Genomic DNA, 24,443 nt, shown 5'->3' on the forward strand with positions numbered 1-24,443 from the left:
TCTGCCAATTCATTCAATTAGACGAAGTAGCCAAATGTAAGAAAAGTAGGACCCACTGAGGGAGTAGACAAGGAATTAGGCTCCCAAATATCATCCATTTTACAAAGCGGGCACTGATGAGAAACTGTGTGTTTATGTGTAAAAAAGGGAGAATAAAATGGCAGTGGGCCACGAGACAGAACTCTTTGAATTAATTTACAAAGAAACTGATAGAGATGTTTTCTGAGTAAGTAAGTGACTGTCCATGTCACATGAGGATCCCATCAATTACTGTGAGCTGATCACAATGTTATACTTTTATTAAATAGAGAACTACAAGCACAGCTGCAGGGTAAATTGTGTCTTCAGGGAACAGCGTTTTGGCTGTGAGGCATGACGAAGCCCCCACAGTGGCGATAAAGATTAGATGAAGGTGACTGTGTGGCCTTTTGTTTGATTAAAACAGCAGCGGGACAGGTTCACTTTTATCTTGCAGAATATTGGTCTGAGGCAGTTCTAGTTTAGTGAGAGATTGCAGAGGCTGTTGTCTAGAAGTTAGAGATTGAGGCTTGTGATCAAAAGGTCAGCAGTTTTAATCCACAGGACTGCTGGGAAAATGCGGATGGGGAAAGTAAATGAGTAATGCTTTCACCTCCTTCAGCAACAGTGTGTCCTCAAGCAGACAATGAAACTCCAAACTTTTTTCAAGTTTTCAACATGATAATGAGGGTGCAAATGGCATCCACCAATAACTACAAGTGTAAAGACAAATGTAACTTTATTGTCTCAAAAAGGAAATTAATTTGGTCAGAGGTGCATAGTGCAAGAAGGTAACAGTATAGAAAATACATTAAATAAAATTATGAAGACAAAAGCTATGTGTCATCCCCTTACAGTGCTGTATCAAGTGTGATGTTGTATATGAAGGGCTCTTGTTGTGGGGTGCTTTAATACCTGGACTGTTTGCATGTTTGGTTTCGTCCATTCAGGCTGGTGAAAAAGAACTCTGGTGCAGACAAAATAACTGCTGTGAAAGGAGAGTCTTCCCAACCCATAGTTTGTTTGCTCTTGTCTAAATCAGTGAATGGGTTGATAAAGTCACATTCCCGTTCATTCCGTTTCTTTTCACACAGGAAAAAAAAGTAAGCACACTAAAATGCATCACTAAAAGCCACATGAGAAAGCTAGTTGTGTCTGCTACAGGAGTGTGAAAGTAAACACAGGAATATGGTCCTGAAAAAGGTCCAATGTTCCTCAAGGAGACAGCGTACTTCATTGCTACTCCAGTTCAGACCTGGGTTAATTCTCAGGGTAGCTGCTAGCAACTGTTGATCATTCATCTGCATCCCAGTATGCAAAGCACATCTGGCTAGGTAGCCATTTTGCTCATATTTGCAGACTGCTCCGTGTAGTTGGGTCAAATTCAGGTCTGCTCACATTCTCACTGAAAACAACCACTTAAGATTTTGTTTGTGACAGGACCAAGACTGCTTCCTCCAACCCGAGTACAGTTGCTGTGTCCAGATCTATCCCACAGAAGCCAAGAAACAAGAGTACACAAGTCAGGTTTTAAAACAGACCAACTAAGGATTTAAAGTCCGAATGAAACGGAAGACAGAGCATCTTCAGCTTCTGTACTGTAACATACTTCCCAGTGAAACAGTATATTCAGTGGTGTACAGTTACAAAAGGGATTTAAATCAAATCTTTCACATTTGATTGGACTGCTAAAAAGTGGGCAGGCTTAGAGTTTAGCATGTACAGAGCTACAGCGGAGCACACCACTAAGCACACTGTTGGCTTTTCCTCCTCCTCCTTTGCCACTGAATCAGGAGGAGGACGAGGTACAGATGAATCAATTAGACCTCAACCACATTGTTTTGGAAATGAAAACAAAGGTTTTGCCTTCTGATATCTAAACACACCTCTCTTCCTTTTTCTTTCCATATTGCACGGTTAGCTGTACAACCCACAAATGGTAAAGTGCGGTTTTCTACATCTGTATCCAAGTCTCATTTGATTAGATTAACTTTTGTAAACGCCCCTGCCTGCAAGATGAGTCATCAAACATTTGAAGCAGTTTCACCAAGATTCAATCAAGACTGGGATATTGATGTATGAATAATCTGATACTGAGTTTGTGAGATATATTTATGTATTTCTATCTATTTATGTGTAAATGATCAATTAACACAGGTAAACTGGATGAAAACTGGGAAAATGTATTTTTAATTCCATTGGGACTTTAAGGACAATAGATGAGGGAATAAATGCATATTATTAAACTCATCTTCTGCCTGTGAACTGTTGAGGGCTCAATCTCATTAGCAATCTGTATAAGTGACGTATATATTTATGCAAATCATTTGGTATCCATGGTAACAAACTCACCACCTGCATGCAGGGACTTTCCCTGGTCAATCAAAGAGAGAAAATGAGTTAAAACAGAGGTGTGTTATGCTCAATTTTGTCCTTCTATGTGTATTTTGGCAGTTTGGCTCTTTAAAAATTAGTTAAACATGCTGACTACCTCCTTGATATTACGGTAAAAGACGCCTCTTTTTCTACATTGTTTGTCACTACTCAAAATGAGGTCAGGTTGTGGTCTCGACTAATTATCAGTTATTTCTTACAATACTGTGACACCTGAGAATATAAATGTACACATGAGAAGCAGTAAAGTGCAGCATGACTTGCTGTCAATCACCAGAATTTAATTTCCACACTTGGTGACCAAAAATGTCCAATAAATGAGCTTCCTGTTAGTCCATACGACCTAATGCTAATAGCTCTTGGTTTGACTGTGAAAGGCCAATGTGAACACAAGCTGGACCAGAATTGAAAGGTAACAGTGTATCATTATTTCTCCTTGGCCCAGACCAAATGAGCCAACTCCAGGTGTGAAACATCCTTAATTTAGCTCACAATTACCAAGCATCGACACACATCAGAACACAGTTCATATGTCATAAATTCACAGCTGACTGCGGTAATGCTCTGCCCATGTGGTGTTATCACAGACATCCATATAGTGTGTAATCGCATTGTCTGCCAAAATGCATTGGTAGGACTTTGTCCAGTGAAATGTTTTTTATTTTTTGACATTATCGGGACTCCAGCTTCCTATTTTTGTCTCGCTGACCAAGGACTTGGCCTACGCAGCACAGCAGTGGGTGGCTCATTAACATTAAAAGGCCAGCCTTGCTTTTTTTTTTTCGGAGGCTGCTCCATGTCACTGGTAAATAATGAGACTTTTTGTAATGTAAGCGCCCTGGGCGAAGTGGATAAGTAAACCCTATTCACGTGCTTGGTTTCCTCAAAAGGTTGAGTCTCAAGTTAATACAACTCAAACTGACATAAACAGATAAGGTAAGAGTCCAAATGAGGAGCACTCACGCACATACGGCGACTTAAGATCATATATTCTTACTGAAGCAAGGTGTAAAAACATGCTAAAGCAACAGACATTCAAACAATTTACAAATTCAACAAAGGGGAGCTGCTTTAATTTACGGGGTCCTAACAATGTTCATTTCAGCAGTACAAATACTGTAAGCGGATCATGAAAAATTAGTCACTTTACATGCCTGAAATAGCGTGTTTGATGGTTGCCAAAGGCTTCAAAGCCCATAGCCCTACATTTCGCTTTATACTTTTATTCATGTGCAAAATGGTCTACAGATTTTCATAAATCGAGCCGTGGCTGTGATCTGTATTTGTGCAATATCCACATTCAAGAGAACACAGGATAAAGCTTGAATGTGGAACCAAACAGATCTTCTGAGTGCTGCTAATTGTGATCATTAATTCTTTATTAATATGTCTATTCCTAGAGCAAAAGATACAGCTTTTGTTTTTCCAGTCAAAGTACAATTTACTATTTCAATGAAATAAGGTCTGAAGCGATTGTTTTGAACCACTTTTTTGTTTGGGAGCATCAGTTTCTGTGTTTCAGCTGACCTGGCATAAATTATCCAGCTCTACAAATTACCTTTCTGGCAGAGTACATTTATATTCACTGGATTTATTACCTCAGTCCAGCTGACTAAGACACAACTAATTGCATTCTAGAGGCAAAATATTAATATACCTTTCCTATGTGACCTTTTTTTACGTGTAACCTCTGCCATGTTTATCTATATTGTCAATCATGTATTCATATGAATCCCCCATCCCACCACCAACCCAGTTCATTTCCAAACAGTGGTGACATATTTGGCGGCAGGATTCTCTGGATTCAATCCATCTCATGTAACACTTCATCAGAGCTGCTGAAATTAGAGTCGCAGCTATGAGTTCACCCCAGCTATACACGGGATATAATTTACCATGCCGTATCTTTGTCTTGTTCCGCATAATTACACTGCCAATGCCAGTGTAAAAAGCGCCCTTCACAGCAATATTAAGAAATATGACTCGATTTCTTGTAAATTAAAAACACGTCCGTATATTTACTTCATTTTAATACTGCGAACAATTTGTAGTCATCCGTGATGCAATTAGGGGGTGGACAAGTTACACACCAGATTGGATTTCACAACGCAAACAACTGACTATGTCTATGAGACGCAAATAACGTGATGATGGACTGAGGCATGGTGCAAACACAGGCCCACAACAGGATGAGAAATAATGAAAACAAATATGTAGATATTATGTAAATAAGCATAACAGCTGTAGTATGAGAACCATGCACATGAACATAAGGCTGAAGATGGCGAGGAGCGGCGCTGGGCTGTGCAGAGATTTTGCCACAGGGCTGACAGTTGGAACAGCTGGTCACATGACATCCACACACATCCATTACAAAGAAACAGTGTACTGTATGTACATTATATACAAGTTTGAGGCATTTGTTCTTTAAAATTTCTTTATACTTCACTGCATCACAAAGGGAAATATAGGACACTACATTCACTCCACAGCTTTTCTAGGTGCTTTGCAGATTCCAGAACCTCTGAGCAGTTAATAAATGCTGACGTAATGTTACAGTTCAAACTAACAGTATATCAAGCAGTTTCAAGATGACACCACCTTTACAAGCATCATAAAAATACTGCTTGCACATTCATGAATGTAAGTGTCTTGCCATCTCATGGCTCATCCCTCATGGGATTATGAGACACTTTTACAATACATCAATATTTACAATACAACAGAGAACAGCTTCCATCTGGTCTGGTCACGAATCAATCTAGTAATAAAAAGCAACAACAATAGTCATTATCCACTCCTTACTGATAGAAGGTTTGCTTCCTTAAATTCACTGGAAAGAAAACACTGTCAATTCGAAGGTCGATTTTTCAAACAACCATTTCAGATGACAAGAGTCATCCATATCCAGCGACTCACTTCTATATCATCAAACAAAAGATCATAAAGGTTTGCAGAATAAAAGGCATTTTATATTTCTTCCAGATTACAGAATGAACAAGATTCGACTTTCTTATTCCAAAGCAGCCTACCAGCCCTTTCAATACAAAGCTGGGTACAAGCTCTAATCTGAGTAAACAGACTATGGTGTCCAAGAATGCATTAGCACTAATCCAACAATATAATAAAAATAATATTCAAAAACTTAATCTACAAAATAATAAGACTCTAAAAAGGGTTATTCTGGATATTGAGTACTTGTATGTGGATACTTTGGAAAGTACAGTTTGCAAATAATACATCTGTATTTTCACAAAATTCACAAAATGAGATGGAGACTGACGCAACTGACCACCAAAGTCCAACCAGTTCATTGTTGAGTCTGACTAGAAGTTTGTGCCAAATTTGAAGAAATTCCCTCCAGTTGTTCTTGAGATATCATTTTTACCAGAATGCAACGGACAAGGTCACAGTGAACTTGACCTTTGACCTCTGACCACCAAAATCTACTTCAACCTTGAGCTCGGGGGAAAGTTTGTGCCAAATTTTAAAAAAGTCCCTCAAGGCATTGTTGACATATCGTTTTCACAAGAATGAAACAGATGACGTTACAACAACCTTGACCTTTGACCCCCAAAATCTATTCCCGCAAGGCCTTCTCAAAATACCTAAAAAAATTCACAAAATGAGACAGAGACCAACACAAGGTCACAGTAACCTTTGACCTTTGACCACCAAACTCTGATCAGTTCATTATTGAGTCTAGATGTTTGTGCCAAATTTGAAGAAATTCCCTCCAGGTGTTCTTAAGATGTCGCATTCAGGAGAATGTGACAGATGAGGTCACAGTGAACTTGAACTTTGACCTATGACCCACAAAATCTTAACACTTCTTTATGAGTCCAAGTGGACATTTGTGCCAAATTTGAAGACATTTCCATTAGGCTTTTTTTGGGGGGAGGGGGGTTAACTGCCAAACTGCTATGATACGTTGCTTTTACACTGCAGGAAGAAAAAATCCATACCACCACAGCCCTTATCAAGAGTCTTGACCTTCATGTGTGTGGGAGTTAACAAATATTGCATGCACATGAATTAATGAGACATATCATAATCAAACAAATCTACTTTTATCATATATGTTTCTCAAGAAATAAGCACAATGTGAACTTCTAATAAGGCCTCAGCAAAGAACCAACACTGTTCCTTCATGTAAGCCTCTAAATCCAAGTTCCTGCAAAAATTCTTACATTTATGACTTTTCCAACCCTATCACTGCTTCCCTCCATCTATTTCCTCCACCTCAGGAACACTGATAGTGCACTTCCTGACAGAGCTGACAGCAAAAACTCACCCACAGGCAATTTGCCTGAGAGTCAGCGACCTGCAATTACCTGCCATCTCTCACCATCGGGGGGCACACGATGGCCTCCATGTCAATCACAAGCCTCAAAGATGTGGAGATGAGAGGATCTTTCACACACACACACACACACACACACACACACACGCACGCACACGCACGCACGCACACGCACGCACAGTAGATCTTTCTGACCTCTCTACAGTGTCACTGCACACACATTTACTGTACACAGTTCGCTCATGTACTGATGAGTTTCTGGCTTTAGAGGACTCAATAAGTCACAGGAGGCTCTTCTGCTCTGTTTGGCATTATTCTTCCCCGTTTGCTCTGCCTCTGACAGGAAGACAGCCAAGAATCATGGACTCAGCCAGCTGGAAGAAAACTCACATGAAAAACAGGCATGACGTTAACTGCATCTGTAGTGACGAGGCTGTATGCTAGGAGCAAAGGCGCAGCTCAAGGAGAACTGTGTGTACATTTTTACCGCAATGGGTACAAATGAAGAGGGTGGAAGAAGAAGTTGTCTCTCAGTCATGTAGCGAACTGTGTATCTGAGACTTCAAACTGTATCCCAAGATAACTCAGAAAATATTCCACTCTGAAACACTACAGAAATGTACTGCAGAGTATACACATAGTAAAACAATAATACTCTACTTCTAGCAAATGTTGGGACTGTAAATAATACAAAAAACTTCATTTGATATCTTGTTACAATAGCGGCACCCTCAAGTTCAGAATTTGCAGCTGCAGTCTGATGTACTTTTTTAATGAGATGATCAGACAATAAACAAGCATCTGTTGTTTGACAGTCACAGTGGACTGAGACAAAAAAACGCACATTAACATTGTTTTTATAGACTGAAGACTCTATGTCTCTGAACGCAGACTGTAGTCAAAATAACCCTGCCCAGTGCATCGGGGGCGTGCCAAACACTTTTTTTGGTAATTTTGTGGCAAGTCTCACCTAGCACACCTGGGGCACACTGATACAGGGTGGAATCAGAAAGACCGTGTAATCATACACTGTAGGCATGCATGTTAAAGGCTGTGACATTCATGCCAAACCACATGGACTTCATTCATCCCAGGGCTATAAACACAGGGCTCTCTCTAAGGATGGGAATTGATAAAGATTTTATTGATACCAATGCCATCATTGATTCTGCCCATCAGTCCAATTCTTTATCAGTTCCTTTATTGATTCCTGGTTAATTTTCTTTGGGAAAAAAAAGTGAGCCTATGCAGGTTTTCAGCATATATGCAACTGTTTTATTATCTGCAAAGATTGTAAATGAAATGACAGGATATCTGTACAGCCTTCATTTTCATTTAGGTTTTCTGAGTCAAAGAAAAAATCTGCTAAGCCTGCCTGTGTGGCACAACTGTTATGATAACATATAATATTTAAAAATGTAGAAATATACGCACATCACTAAGTTTGGGTGCTGGTCTAAATGGAAAACTTTAGAAAAAAGAGAGAAAGCCTGTACACTCTCATTATGCTCCAAAAATCTTTACTAGTTAGACAACGTTTCGAGCATGTCAGCTCTTTATCAGGTCATCTTCTTTTTTTAACATATAATATTTACCCTTGGTAATTGACGTGCTGCTCGGTTAGGAAGCTCAGTTACGGTGTCAAATTCATGACATTCCTGTAATTTAAGCATATTGTTCCAGCATTTTTCTGGTGTTTCACTGTAACATGAAATAATAATTTTACGGACATTACAAGCACCACTGCTGTCATCTTCCTTCGTGGATTGAAACCACGCTTTCGACTGTTCTCTCCGCCATGAATCCTTGTTGCAACTTTCATTTTGAAATTCCTATGGTCAAGGTCTCCAAGTGTAATAGTTTGTGATTTTATTTGCTCTCACAACGATCCATAAAGTACTCATCTGCAGTTTAACACCACCATGGTACCATATCTAAAATAAAAGCAGTATTCTTTGGCATGTTGTATTTTCTAAATTAACGTTTAATTCAGTTAGATTTTACTGTTTCACATGCAAAAATAATTACTGACCAGTACAACAAAATTGTAACCTGCTTCATCTTCATCTTTCCACATAAACATGATCCTGCAAATCCAAAAATAAATTTGGATTCTTTTGTTTCCTGGAAACACCACAATAAAATTTTACCCAAATAATCTCTGTCACATCACGTTGCTCCTCACAGCCACACATCTACCTGTATTGTAATAGAAAATGCTGAGCTCAAGGCGACTCTTTAAAAACGAGATGATGTGTATAGTCGTTCCCACGGGCTACTGAGTGTTTTGGATGGAGACACTGGGGAAGGATTGGCAAGAACAGACAGAGGTCCTGAGAGAGTGATTAGGAGACAAAGAAGCATTAATTAATCGAGGATTTTTCATGGAACTGTGTGAACCATTTCCAATGACTGTAACCGAAATCCCTGTTTATTTACACTGCAGCAGAGTAGAGTACAGTACAGTAGAATAATTAATTATAACGACACGTTTGATGTGCACATAAGCACTGAGGTTTCTGTGGTCTGCGCGTAGTTGTGGCTTGACAGTGCACAACATTCCTCCAATTAGAGACAGCTGATGAAACAGATACCTGCTGTCTTAAGATGGCATTAAGGAGACTTATCAGAGTAAAGGAAAGGAACTTCAGAGTTTGTAGCTGTACTTTGGAAAAGCAGTGCTAACATGCTCACAATGACAATGCCAACATGTTGATGTTAAGAAGGTATAAAATTCAGATGTTCACAATTTTAGATATTTTCTAATAAGCACTAAACACATAGTACCACTGAGGCTGGTGGTAATGTCATTAGTTTTAAGGTATTATGTCATTAAATAAAATATGAGGGGAAATGCTAATTTTTGACCTAATTGTGGCGCCAGATGAAAAGTCAGGAGGTAATTAAAATTATTACAGTTCTGCCTGAGGTAATCATAAATGTGTAATTTTATGGCAATCTGTCCAATAGTTGTTGAAACACTACATTCATTCATTCATTCATCTTCTAACCGCTTCATCCTCTTGAGGGTCGCGGGGGGGCTGGAGCCTATCCCAGCTGACATCGGGCGAGAGGCAGGGTACACCCTGGACAGGTCGCCAGACTATCGCAGGGCTGACACATAGAGACAAACAACCATTCATGCTCACATTCACACCTATGGACAATTTAGAGTTATCAATTAACCTAGTCCCCAATCTGCATGTCTTTGGACTGTGGGAGGAAGCCGGAGTGCCCGGAGAGAACCCACGCTGACACGGGGAGAACATGCAAACTCCGCACAGAAGGGCTCCCACACCCGGGATCGAACCGGCAACCCTCTTGCTGTGAGGCGACAGTGCTAACCACCACACCACCGTGCCGCCCTGAAACACTACACTAAAATCCAAAAATGTCAAAAGTCAGGGGGTCACAAATTTAGTAGGATTTATTCACTGGGGGACCATGGATCTATCCATCTATCCATGAATCCGTGAAATAATTGTTGAGGTGTTTCAGTTTGGACCAAAGTGGTGGGCTAACCAACTGACCAACTTTTCATCCCTGGAGTCACATCACTTGCATAGCTAAAAAAGCATGTCTGTCTATGCACCACAGTTGTGGTGTCCAGTGTGCCACACATCAGAATGTGTCATTCTGAATCTTCTTTATAAAAGTATCACTGCGTTCTGTAAATAAATATTCAAAGTTAAAGATGTCAGTAAGTAATCTACAGTGGAAAAGTCACCACATAGACTTTTAAAATCAGCTCTAAAATAAACAGGTAGAAGATGGTAGAACAGGATAGATGCTGTGCGGTCCTGTTTCATAGCTAAATCCCTTGATGCAGCTTTTTGAACACACTGAAGTTGTTTCAACTTCTCTTGGCTGAGGCAGCCAAACAGAGTGTTGCACAAGTCAAAGTGAGATGAGATAAAGGCACACATAATCCTCTCTGTATCACTAAAATGCATGATGGTTCTAATTTTAGCTGTGCTCCTGAGATGGAAAATCATGGCTGCACAGGTTTTTAAAATCCCTTTCAAAACAACATCATCAGACTCCTCAGTTTTTAGAGGCAAATATGAGGACACAAGTCTACTTAACAGACCAAGAAGAAGTTGAATCTTGCTGGAAACAAAACAAGGACTTTTAGCTAAATGATACAATCGAAGATAGATATTTTTCTTTAATACTTAATGACACCTGATTTGTACTGTTAAAATATATGCAAAGACAAAAAATTATACATTGTTTTGTTTTGAGTGAGAAGTTCAGCGGGGTGTCATCTGCAAAACAATGAAAGTGCATTTTATGTTGCATTTAATAAATTAACTAAAAGAAGCACCTACACTGTGATCTTTGATAAAGTTCATACTGTACAGTGATTTTCAAGTTTCATACACTAAGTGCAAATATGAGTTCAAAATGAGCAAAGAATTCACACGTCATACTTTTCACAAGGGTGTGGAATTTGTATATATAGAAACAACTTAACCTTTTGTCCAAATTTGATCATCAGTTTTTCCACACCACTTACCCTTCACCATCACAATAAACAATCAAATTCAAGAGGAAAATTGTATGTCTAACTCATGATTAGATTTCCTTGAGTGGCCCTTCACTCTCCCTTGCCTTTTGACTGGATTTTTCCCACCCCACTCGCCTGGTCTGATTTGGATTTCAGGCCTTTGTTTTCATCTAGTTAAGCTGATTGAGTTGAAAAAATAACACACGCAGCCCCCACTTAATTCTAATCGAGTGCTAGGTTTGAGACACAAGTACAAATTAACAATTTTGTCAATGTTCTTAATTTATGAAATGAGGCAAACTCCTCATCGAAACATTACTGTGATTAGAACAGCTGATTACTGAAGGGTAAAACAATCTTGGGCAGCTGTTTAATGTGTAAGTCTGAAATGTGCACTGTTTTGTTTTTAGCAAGTAATAATCTCATAACTTGATTACTGACTTATTCTCTTTACTGATCTAATAATTAACAGTCAGGTAATGTTGACAGTTTCTCTATGATGGTGAATGAAGCGCAGTATTAGCATATTATTTAAACTCATTTTTAAAAGTGTAAATGCTTTATGCCATTGAACTAACATATTCTTTTTTAACTCTGCCAGACATAAGCCTGGAGAGAATCATGAATTTGGTTGTGTGTGTGTGCATGTGTGAGTGTTTGTATGTCTGTGCGCAACTAATCTCACTAACTATTGGAACAAGCAGCCTCATATTTCCTGTGAACCGTATGTTCGAGGATCTCTCCTGGTTGCCGTGATTCATAATTGTTGGAAAACCTGTTTGTGATGTTTTATACAGTCATTGGCTACTGACTCCTCACTCCTCTCAACCAGCCGGTAGGGGCCACAAGTTTTCCGGAAATTGGCTTGGCTAAAACAACAAGCCTTACCATCTGTTGCAGGCCACATTTTGGCCTTCGTCATGGCTCAAAAACTTTTGGTTACAAAGGTAACCCCTGCTCTCTGATAAGATACGCCTCATACCGCATCATACCACATTGGGAACATTTCAAAAGTGTAATGTTTTGCCTGCAGATTTTTTAGAACTACTGTTTTTGTTGATTTGGTCATTTGTCTTGATACTTGTGCTTTTACCATGAGTAAGTAAGCAGGCTATGTAGGTAAACTGTTTCTTTTTTTTTGTCTAGTTTAGTTAGTTTAGTTATGACCAAAAATTTGGATCAAAAATTTCTAGCTGTGTTTTAGTCATTAAAAATACATTCATCCTCATAATTATGCTGTATCAATATTTCACATGCAGTGCCTGTTAAAATAGACTAGGCGTGTATTTTTATTAGTTTCTGGGACGCTTCTGAAACATGCTGCAGCGCATCTGCTGAAATTACAAGAATTGTTGAGAGTGGTTGCACTGAAACTGAGCGGCCACCCGGCGGAGATTTGCATTCTACTGAGAGCACTTTTCTAGCTTTACAAATGGAAACACTTCAGTTCAGCTATTTGTTATTCATTGGAAGAACAGTGTTACATCCCATTACACTACGATATTGTATTTGAATGTTGTGTGTACTGCAGGCAAAGACAATAAAGGTTGTGTACCAGAGATTTATATTGAGATACTTACATACATTGGTGTTGGTTGTTATTGTTTGAAGAATTTAAATGTATAAGCTTGTGTCTAATAGGTTCATTTTTCCCTTTGGATTGAAAATGAAAAGCTATTCCAGGAGGTGGATTGGCATATTCGACTGATGTTATTCATCCATGATAACCTTCAAGGATTCAGCCATCTAACTGAAATGTCAACAAATAACAGTTCAAATGTCAAGAGGTTAAGACCCCAATCCAACATTTCTTGACTACATAAATGAAGTCTGCTCGCATGCGTGGTTAAAAAGTTTTGTCTTGCAGAAGAGTTATGAGCATTTTTTGCATTTCTTAAGTGAACATATATGAATATACCACGCTGTTTTCCAGCTGTAAACATTATTGATCTAAACTCACCTTTAACCACGAAAGAAAACATTAATACTTAAGCTCCAGTTACTGTTATGTGTTAATTTGTTTGCATTTAAAAGACCTGTCAATCAATTTAAGAGTGGGAGTAGGTTCTGATCTTGTGTATTGATTTTTCATGATGGGGCCGACCATTTGTTTGCATTGTAAGTGCGGAAGGCTCCTTTAAGCTCTGACTTGACTTTCAAATAAGCTGAGTCATCAGAAGTGTGGCGGTCCTTATGTTACAGTCAGTGAAACAGCCACATGACATTTCCAACAGAAGAATGATGGGAAAGGAGCTGTTCCACTGTGCACTAATCACTCATTCCCTCCTTCTCCCCCTCCCCCATCTCTCCATCCTCCGTCCTCCCACTGTGTCCCCCTCTCTGTCTCTGTCTCTCTGCTCTGACGTCTGTAGTCAGATACAGAGTTCTGGGATAAGATGCAGGCAGAGTGGGAAGAGCTCGCTCGGCGGAACTGGCTGACAGAAAACGAGCAGGCGCAGATTCCCTCCTCTGTCTCTCCACATGAGAAGGTCACTATCATCACAATGTTACAATCAGCATGTGCAGAAATTTGTACTGATTAAACTAATGTAGAGATATACAGTACTTACAGCCTTTATAGAGTAAACTATGCTTGCCTATCTAGAGTTGTACTGTAAAATGAGTTACCCGGCATTTGAAGAAATGTGATATAAAATATGTTTACTGTACTTTTGATATTAAGATTTTATGTAAAAATACACCTCAATCATGCATAATGTCCAAGTGAAAAGAGCACACTGTCCCACATATTTGCCTATTCCTTCAAAGTTAAGGAATGGTTCAACATTTTGGGAGACTGATACTACTCTCATCTTTGCACAACATAATGCTTGAACCAAGAAGTGATTAGCTTAGCTGAGCACGACTACAAGCAGGAGGAAACGGCTGTAATTCATACAAAGATATTTAAAGAGTAGCTTTGCCGATCTTCAACCAGCTCTGTGTCATCACAGTGTGTGCAGATGAACAGTGTTTGCCTCCCAAACACCGTTCATCTGCACACACTGCCAATGCTAAAGTGAGTTTCCCTTTAAGAGGAAGTTACTGTCTTGTTGTCATCGTGTCACAAGCTGAGAAGGTCACTGTCAATCTCCTCACCTAATTCTCTGCAAAAAATGAAAAACACATCTCCCAAAATGTCAAACTTTTTCTTTAAACCCTGTTGTTGGGTGTGGACATCTCCATTCACAGGAAGCAAATATTTGAGACCTAAAAGAAAATACAAGCTGAACACAGAAGCTACTGTGGTATTCTGATAGAAAGCATTACAGAGCTTACATCCACTGTCATTCAGATATTAAAATGCGCAGAGCTGCCTTGTACAGTTTGAGTTCACCAAGGAATTCAAATCCCTAGGTAAAGACTTTTACTTTTTACTTTAAATGTAGGATACTGAGCAATCACATTTATGTTTCTGCAAATCAATACCTACAGAGCTTTTTGTATGGGATTAAATATAACCTGCACTGTACCATATATTTGAAGCACCACCATATATGCTATAAAGTATTTTTTTTGCATCTCAGAGGACAGAGCATATGGCTGAGCAGTATACTTTACTTTACAGCTTTTTTTTTTAATAAGCTGACCTTCTTATATGAGGAAATCATACAAGATCAGACCTCTGGGCTTTCTGATTGATCCCAGTGCAGAACTAGTTCTTAAAGAAAAAGCTGTTTCAAAGTCATTGCACTCAGAGGCGGTCAACAACACACTCCAGGGTAATCACAGTTTGAAAATGCAAAGTTTAACATTTAAAGAGAACAGACAAAGCCCAGGGAGCTCAGCCAGGTTTGAAGTGAAGCAGAAAAGATCAATTCCTGCTGCTGGAGCTTTGCTTAAATATACAACTGCACAGGACAGTTGCCCTGGTTTGCATTTGAATATGGAAGAAAGAGAAACTGACATTGCCACTGTCACTATTTTTTTTTTCTTTTCTTTTTTTTTTTGCTGACAGGGTTACTACTTCCACACAGATAATCCTTATAAAGACTTGCCTAACGCATTTGAAGAGGGACTAAAGAAGTCCCGAGAGGGAGACTTGCCAAACGCTGTGCTTATGCTGGAAGGAGCTGTCTTGCAGGACCCTCAAGATTCAGAGGTAAATTCATTTCGCACACACACACATATTGTATTTTTTCCTTATTTAACCAGGCAAGCTGAGGAGGAGATGGAGGAACATTTACGCCGCAGATGGCCAATAAAACTACAGTCCTGCATCGGTCAACCAGCAGTTGGGTTTTCAGCGCAAACTAATGGCTAAATCCAACCCCAATAAGTCCACCTCATGTTGAGAGAAGCTCAAGAGGAAGAATGCCTCACTGACCACACAGGCTGTGTGAAGCAGATTTAGTAAGCAGCACCCACAGGCTAGATGCTGATTGCCTGTAGAGGGCAAAGGATTTTTTTTTTCTTGTTAAAAGAGTTGTTTACTGTAGCAAATATACTCAACTTGTCCATACTATTGATGAGAATTTCCATTTGCCCAGTGAGCTGAATAATAGCTCATTCTGCAGGTTTTTTTCCCTCCTTTTTATATTCTCCCCATTTCTAAAGAAGTGACCTCTTTGCAGGCTGAAAGAGCAAAGCCCTCATACAAAGTACTTTCGGAATCCCCTGGAATATACAGAAATGTGCCAGTTATTCCGAGGAGAGGATTATCCCGCGGTGTATGGAACTAATACGATTCCAAAATTCCTCCTAGGGCGCTTAGTGGCTTATTGCCCCACTGTGAAGACCTCTGAATCATTCAGAAATAATTTCGACCCTCATTTCAAAGAGTGGAACAAAAAAGCATCTACAGAGATTAGCTTTGGAACAGGTTATTAAGAGTGCCCTTACAGACACAAATACAGAGGGGTAATCTCATAATCTTACATTTTTGGTTTGAGGTTAGTTATATATCATTGTCTGCCCTCTTGTGCTGATCAAGGGTACTTTCCATTTGCATGTCCCTGCTGAGAACCAACACTGGCACAAAGATCAGCCACAGTGCCCCTCACACAGTCACATTCCAGCAAGGGCATAGATTTTGTTTCAACATTGAGAAGGACATTTATGACACAGGGGGATTCGGGGTACTTCGGGGTAAATAAAAGTCCCCTGGTACTTTCTCTGAAATCTGAACCTATGCATTTAATGAGCAAAAACGTGATTCATCTTTTAGTTGACTGACAGAAAATGAACTAGTGTGAGGAATTTCTGCTTCAGTCAATTTTATATCATTGTAAGCTGAATATTTGGGGGTTTTGCACTGCTGGTAGGACAAAACATGAAATCAAAGGGCGTTGCCTTGAGCTGGGAAAGAGTGATTTGACTGAGAGCACTATCAATAATGAATGCAATGTTTGTTGCAGCTTTGATATTCTTTATCTGATGCATTTAAAGGGATACATTGCTGATTTTCAACCAGATCTGTGTCACTACAGTGTGGGACGTGTGTGCAGATGAACTGTGTTAGGGTGGCCCCTGTGCTATTCAGTGAGCAGAAATCCACTAGAGCGCTTCATTTTGCGTCATCAATGACGTCATCCAGTGAATTTCGGTTGGCAGACAGGCTGGGTGCTCCGGGAGCTGCCAGCACAGGGGCACCTTAACAACGTTCATCTGCACACATTTCCCACACCATGGTGACACAGACTTGGTTGAAAATGTATAATATATGAAGTTTCCTCCAATAAATGTAGGGCTGCAACTTACCATTATTTTCATTTTCACTGATTAATCTGTCATCTAATCTATGAACGGCAGATAATACTGAAACCAAAGTTTCACAGAGGCCAAGCTGACGTGTTCAGTGTGTTGTTTTGTCAAACCAATGGTCCAAAATCCAAATATTTTCCCTAAAAATGACTCAAATGATAAATCCATTATCACAATAGTCCACAATTATAATTTTCTGCTGACTGATGAACTGTTCAGCTCAACATTAATGAGAAGTCCTCACCTAAATTATCACTTAACTGTTTTTAAAGAGATGAAGCAATATGTCAGTGAGTCATCTCTGATAGCTTCATTGAATAATAAAAGGCCTTCTATTGCTCTGATGATTAAATTGAGTATATGAGAGTATGTAAGGCCAGCCCTCCAAGCTAAATACTTTTTTTACACGCACATTTTTAATCATAATTGCATGTGCCCATTTGACCTCATGAAAGTTTTACAATTGATGGAGATCTGAATGTTAAATGCACCGAATGTGTCTGAAACACTAGCGTCATTTGTTCCGTGTTGGATCCCTCTCATTGTGCCTGACTGATGATGCTGAGCCACTGTAACCGTGGTTCAGCCCCTTGAGAATACCGGCTATGGGGTCCAGGTTTCCATCCTGCTGTTTACTGTTACCTGTATTTTGTTTCCCTGCAGGCTTGGCAAGTGTTGGGGACCACGCAAGCTGAAAATGAGAATGAGCAGGCTGCGATCGTCTCCCTCCAGAGGTAAGGAGAAACAACTGCATCAAATTCCCATTTTAAAAAAAAAATGTTCTCAGACTTGGCGGAGCTGTCAGCTGTTATTGCTCAGAGACACCATATGTTTGCATAAGTGGGACTCTGTGGAAATGTTAAAGAGATGAAGCCCATCATATGAAATTTGCCTGAGAGGTTTCAATAAACTTTTTGGCAGAAGTCTATTCAGCAAGAGAAGTCAAAATTCTGATGTAGAGATTTGTTTTATTTATAGTCCCGAGGAGAAGAGCTCTTTACTGTTTTACTTTACCAAGCTGCAATTGGAAGGAAAGGTTCTGTGATTTTTATTCCTAAAATAGAGACACCCCACATGGATGGTGATTGCACAGAGCCAGGGTATGAGTCCTCAATGGGAGGTGGCCCACTTTCATTCATAACACTGCTGAAGCCAGAAATTGCACCTATCTGGGAGTGTGAACACTGACAAGTCAACTGAAGACACAGGAGACAGCCATTCAGGAAAAAATGCATCCGTCCTTTTTTTTTTTCAAAGTGTGACATAAATTGTCCATTCTGTGAAATAGAAAAAAATACTAAGAAATTAATAAATAAAAACATTTAATTGCTGTTCTATGTAAATGGGATTACAAAGGATGCAAGTAATGTATTTCCCAATTCCTGCGAGAATCTCACGTAATCCAATTGACGCATTGATGTATATTCTGAAGCGCCACTCAGATCTCAGATAGTTTGCATGGTGTACATTATGTAATGCTCCATCTGTGAGGGGTGTGTTTGGGTACGAAGTGAGATTAAATGTTTAACTGGCATTAGTCCTGTTGTTGCTACACTGGCAACACTTCAGTTGGCAAGCACCATGTTACCCTGCTCTATTCAGCTTTTTTTTACCACTGCATTAAAAATTGCAACACAAACAAAAAACACATTAAAAATAAACATTTTGTTTGGCTAATGTTATTTCTCATGCACAGAACTTTTGTTTAGTTTTGCCTTATTCTGTCATGGTTATTTTATGCTTCACTTTTGATGCTCAAAACATGTGAGCTTTGCCTCCACAGCTCTCTGCAAAAACATTTTCTGAAGCGCAGTGGGTAACTGAAGTGGCATTAATGTGAATGATGGGTGTGTGGTTAGTTTGATTATGTATACAAAAAAAAAATCTGCCAAAAGTGGGACTTTTCCATTTTCTACCCTTTGTACACATGGGACGTTTAACTTTTTTCACACAAAAAAAGGAACACATCCTTGAAAGTGTACAGTGGATTTGAGTGGCCTGAACCAAAGTTTATATAATCTTCAGCACACTGCAGTGGGGGACTGAAATAATTTGGTTTGACTGAGATTATGTGGGTTTTAAGGAAGTTGGCGCATCAGCTGTAGCAAATCTGTCTTGAAAATTATCTTGATGAAATCTTGTTTTGGCCTCTCCTCCAGTTTCTAAACTAATCCGAGTTGTGCATCTGACAGAGTGCTGCTCTTCTCCCATTTTCAATTACAAAAGCCACAGTAGATCTTAGTGGCGGTTGTCCAAGTGATGTAACCGGTGATATAACGTCAGCACTCGCAACAAACACGCTTTCCATCTCCAGCTCACCGAGAGCGTTTTTTTCCCTAAATGCAAATCATCTAACCCCACTGCTGAGGGCAGCATGCAAACCCGGTCCTCTGCAGGAGAGGCAGAGCAGGAGAGATGCAGCTCATCCATCCTGACCCAGAAATCATTAGCCTCCGCCTGATGTTCCCTCGCTTTGGCCTGTCCCAATTAATGCCTGTCAAATCTAGATTTTCCTTTGAAGTGCACACCTTACACCATCTCTTCTCTCCCATGCCCGGGTCCTTTCTCTATCCAGGTGTTTGGAGCTCCACCCAAACAACCTCCAAGCCCTCATGGCCCTGGCAGTGAGCCTGACCAACACTGGTATGCGACATGATGCCTGCGAGGCCCTGCTCCGCTGGCTGCGACACAATCCAAAGTACAAGCACTTATTGAAGGGCAAAACGCACCTCATAGGATCCCCAAACTCTCAACGCAGGATGTCTACCGCTCTCAACATGGGCAGACATGAAAGGTAGAGTATTTAGACTGAATGGGCAGACAGTTCAACGATACTTTTTACCTGATGAAAACATCAAATAGATCATGTCGCTGTATTTTTAGATCTTGTAAAATGACATTTAACCTAAAGACCTGGCACACATTATGTTATGCTGTGTGCCGTGTTGCACTGCTGTACGAGTGGTGTGTTTGACTGTGCGTAACAGCAGTCTTTTGATGGTTATTTACATATTGTCCATAACAATAACTATGTCAGGTAACAAACTGCATCGGTCTCAGGTCGGATCCAGACTTAAAAATCAGACAGTCTGTTGGGTTCGGGCCGGGCTCAGTTATAATTGCCTCAGACGCGGGTCAGGTTCGGTCAGGAAAATGCGGCCCGAGCCACGCTATAGTGTGCTCACCTGTGTGTGTGCACCCCCTAATATAACAGAAGGGGAAACACTGCTTATCTATAAGTACAGAGTCACTGAGTACCTGACAAACATATGATACATCATGTGCTACAAGCTGCATACTCAAAAACAAGATCGTTACCGGCTGTTTCAGGGTCTCATTTGTTTTACTTAAACTGCTGTTACTCTGTCAGGAGAAGCAAAATCTGATTTCAAGGTCTCTCAACCACAGCTGGTATTGGTGTAATTTCACTGGTGAAGCAGCAATCATGGAGCTTCGTGTATCCATCTTGTCAAACCACTCTTACTGCTGTAGAAGGCAGACCATCTGTATTATCTTAAGCTAGGAAAAATGAGGCTGTTAGATATATCAGATTGAAAAGGCCTAATTCTGCTCCCAAAGTAAAGCAGCACTTTATCAAAATATTTAATCATCTAGTCAATGTGAAGAGGTACATCCCAATTACTGTGGTCTCTGCTCTAATCCATTCATATCATACTTTTCATTTCTGCTTCTTACTCCATCCCTCATTCTTTACACTCCTCTTTTCTGTTCTTTCCTCTCCTTTTTTCTCTCTAGTAAGTTTTTCAAGTGAAGCAGCAACAACAGGAAAGATTCAGTTTGTATTAGCAGTAACATAACACAGCTCCAGTACAGCTGAAAGCAATCAGTAAACAATAAAATAAAGCAGATATCTGAAAGTCCAAACAGGAACACAGGGGTGAAACTCCAAACCACAGAAATTCAAGTGGATTCTGCAGAAGTTCAGTTGAAAACACAGAGAAAAAAATGTCTCCAGTATAAACACACAAGTTTAGCTGCTGATGGTCTCACACAGCCAGACCTCCGGGAACAGTGTTGTTCAGCCTTGCTTTCAAGTTTTCCTAGTGGCCACTTGTGGTATTGCAGCAAAAAACAAATCCTGTGTGTCCCAAAAGGGACGGGACACCTCAAACTGCATTCATTCATAAATTCATTCATTTTCTGTAACCGCTTATCCTGTTGGGAGTCACGGGGGGGCTGGAACCTATCCCAGCTGACACTGGGCAAGAGGCAGGGTACACCCTGGACAGGTCGCCAGACTATCACAGGGCTGACACATAGAGACAGACAACTATTCACGCTCACATTCACACCTACGGGCAATTTAGAGTCACTAATAAACCTAATGTGCATGTCTTTGGACTGTGGGAAGCCCGAGAACCCGGAGAAAACCCACGCTGACACAGAAAGAACATGCAGACTCCGCACAGAAGTGCTCCCCCACCCCAGGATCAAACCCCGAAACCTCTTGCCGTGAGGCGACAATGCTAACCACTGCCATACCGTGCCCACCTCAAACTGCAAACAAGGTCAATTATGACTCGATCATGAATTTTTGACCCATGGAGGTTTTACTTTTGTAAAACCGTGCTTGAGCTGAAAAAAAGCGATTTAAAAATCCATGACATCATCTCAAAAAATTCTATGGGCTGAGCGTCAACTTGTGGGCAGGGCCAGCGTGTAAAACACTACTGTGCATATTCAGTGGGTTGCATAACCCACTAGTAAACCCAGACATTAGAAACTTTATTTGCATATAAGCGAACAAGACAAGCAATTCTTACTGGACTAAGTAAGCGCCATCTTGTGGTCTGGTATCCAAATTTAATAATACATGGATGGAACCCTTCATAATTCCAACATACAATATGTCATCACAGCTTGGCTCGGCTCTGCATGGTGTTGCTAAATCGAACCAACCATGGTACAATAACTCATTAGAAGCATGGAAGTCATCGTGTTTATCATGTTATAAATTTGGCTCACTTTCTTGATGGTTGATTTAAGTTTAGTTAAAAGAGTGTGCCCTACTGGCACTACAGTGCTGACCATGAACAGCAACATCCCCAGTTCACATTTGGCTATGGATCCTTGCTGCATGTTGTTCCCCATATCTTCCTATCATTTCCTAATAAAGGCATAAAATGCCCCCAAAAAATTATTTTGCCTGCTTCACTGCTTGGCCAGAACCACAAACAAAACAATAACAAATAAACTTACCAATCAAGTAAAATAAAAACAAAAACATTTCATTAGCTATTCATTTCATTAACTAATAAGCTTCAAAACACTAAACTCTGCTACTTTTGCTGCCAACACGGAGGATGTGATTTACATAAACTGAACTAATGAACAAAAACAAAACTGAATACTAGTCGTCCTTCTTTTACTCAGCTCTCTCTGCATGTGTCCTTGCCGTTATTTCTCTTTTCTTCTTCCCTCATTTTATCTCTGTTAGCTTCCTGTCAATCTCCCTCTCTCTCTCTCTCGTTTCTTACACTCTGTGAATAAAAGTTGACATGCAGTACAGTGCACATCATAGCTCTGCGATCTTAAGAGTGCTCACTCAGCAGCCTTAAGTCACACTAATCCTTAGCTGTGTTTGTGTGATCTGTGTGTGTGTGTGTGTGTGTGTGTGTGTGTGTGTGTGTGTGTCCACAGCTCCATGCTACCCGAGGTCAAGGAGCTCTTCCTGGAAGCAGTTCAGCACAACTCTGACAGCATCGACCCGGATTTGCAGACGGGCCTTGGGGTGCTCTACAACCTCAGCGGAGAATTCAACAAAGCTGTAGAGTCCTTCAATACAGCCCTGTCAGTGCGGCCTGAGGTAGGAACTCGGACACGTGCACAAACACACACACACGGTCACACAGGAACAGGCAGATTAGACAGATTGTAGCTGTATTTGTACAAACGCTTGTCAGAGGCGGAGATGCTCTGCATGCAGGAATAATCTCATTGGTGGGGTCAAGCTTCAGTGGGTGGAGCCACGGAAGAGAAAAGAGTAAACTACCTCATTTATAAACGTCAAGGCCAAAAAATGTAAAATCCTCATCTGATCAGCTTTGGCACCACCAACAGTATGGAACAATTTTGAGGTACCTATAGTTTGAGAATTCTGCTGCCACTCAGTATGTGCCAGGGTCTCACTGGCAAAGATCTAACTAGCTGACTGTAAGCTGTGGTTTGTGAACACATGGGATGCACTGCTTTCCTTGCAGAAACAGCATATGTCAGACAGCTGGTTGACTCCAGCTGGTACTCTATTATGTCAATGATGTAAACTCTGCACCTTTCATGAAACACTATTCATGGTGATCAGAGGCTCATTCAGATATTCACAGCAGATACAGTTAACAAAACTGATCATCTCTGCTCGATTGCACTCCAAGGATGCCGGCTCGTCTGCGCACCCTTGCTGGTGGCCGTTTATACGCTGCTACATGGGAGTCATGCAACATTTCACAATATGAAAATGATGCCTGTATACGTATATTATCTCAGTATTACTGGAATAAGATTGTATTCTTCAGTACAAAGCCTAATGTTATAGTGAATTACTGCAATAATGATAATAATACAAACACAAACCATGACAGATAAACCGCAACATAACTTTTCTCCAAAATTTGAGGTTCCACAGTATAAGTGCCAACCAATATTGTGAGATTGTGTCATTTATTACGCCCAATCACATTTCAATGTTAAAACTAATCACAGTACAGAACTGTGTATAAGCTATAAATGCACAACACACTTGTAACGCTTACTATAATATATAGCGTGACAAATAGCAAACTAGCAAAAATATTTTTTGACATTTTCCATAGTACACTGTGAATGTATTAGCAAAGAAATGTTAATATATTAGACTTCGACATATCAAATACACTGTATGTTTCAATTTAGCTATGGTAAAAATGCACATCGTCTGCTCCTCTCTTTAGAAAATAACAACTTTTATCATTTTTTCATGTGAACATATACCAGACGTCTGTATTCATGTATAAATATGTAAATCTCACCCATGACTTGCCAAGCCTTGTCCACAACTTTTTCAAGTCTTCCTTACCATGTGTTCCCACCAAACGCGATGAACGCGATTTACTTGCGCGAGTAAATGAAAATTCATCGCGCTATTCCCTTGAGTTTGGACGCTCGGCCATTTATGTAAAATTCGCATTATCGTGTCAGATGCGTGAGTACGAGCCCACCCATTTTCACTAGATAACAACAACATTACTTCCGCCACTTCTTTCTCTCATCGACCATGGCTGAGATCACCACGATCGCTGCACCGTACCTGCTCTGGGAGGTCCCAGATTCGTCTGAGGGCCAAACGCCACCGTCGGTTCTGTGTGCACGATATCCTGCGGAGGTGCACTGAGCTCGGCAAGTTCCACCGTCTCCTATAGGAGCTATATAGATTATAGATTTGACCGGCACCAGGCAGGGTGCGAGAATGTCAGGACGTCAGTGACGTCAGGACAGTCTCAATGTTGATAGGCTATTGCG

General features: G+C 40.3%; 1 protein-coding gene across 1 annotated transcript in view; it reads left to right on the plus strand.

Moving 5' to 3' along the window:
• Nucleotides 1-24,443, plus strand: part of LOC126396678 (PEX5-related protein-like) — a 65,204-nt gene that overhangs the window by 35,395 nt on the left and 5,366 nt on the right. Inside the window, exons 8-12 of the mRNA XM_050054909.1 lie at nt 13,598-13,714; nt 15,184-15,327; nt 17,592-17,662; nt 19,504-19,722; nt 22,590-22,755. Coding sequence (XP_049910866.1) covers nt 13,598-13,714; nt 15,184-15,327; nt 17,592-17,662; nt 19,504-19,722; nt 22,590-22,755 — 717 coding nt within the window. The remainder of the gene's footprint in view (nt 1-13,597; nt 13,715-15,183; nt 15,328-17,591; nt 17,663-19,503; nt 19,723-22,589; nt 22,756-24,443) is intronic.

Source organism: Epinephelus moara, chromosome 10 (assembly GCF_006386435.1).
Source record: "Epinephelus moara isolate mb chromosome 10, YSFRI_EMoa_1.0, whole genome shotgun sequence".
Classification (NCBI taxonomy): Eukaryota; Metazoa; Chordata; class Actinopteri; order Perciformes; family Serranidae; genus Epinephelus; species Epinephelus moara.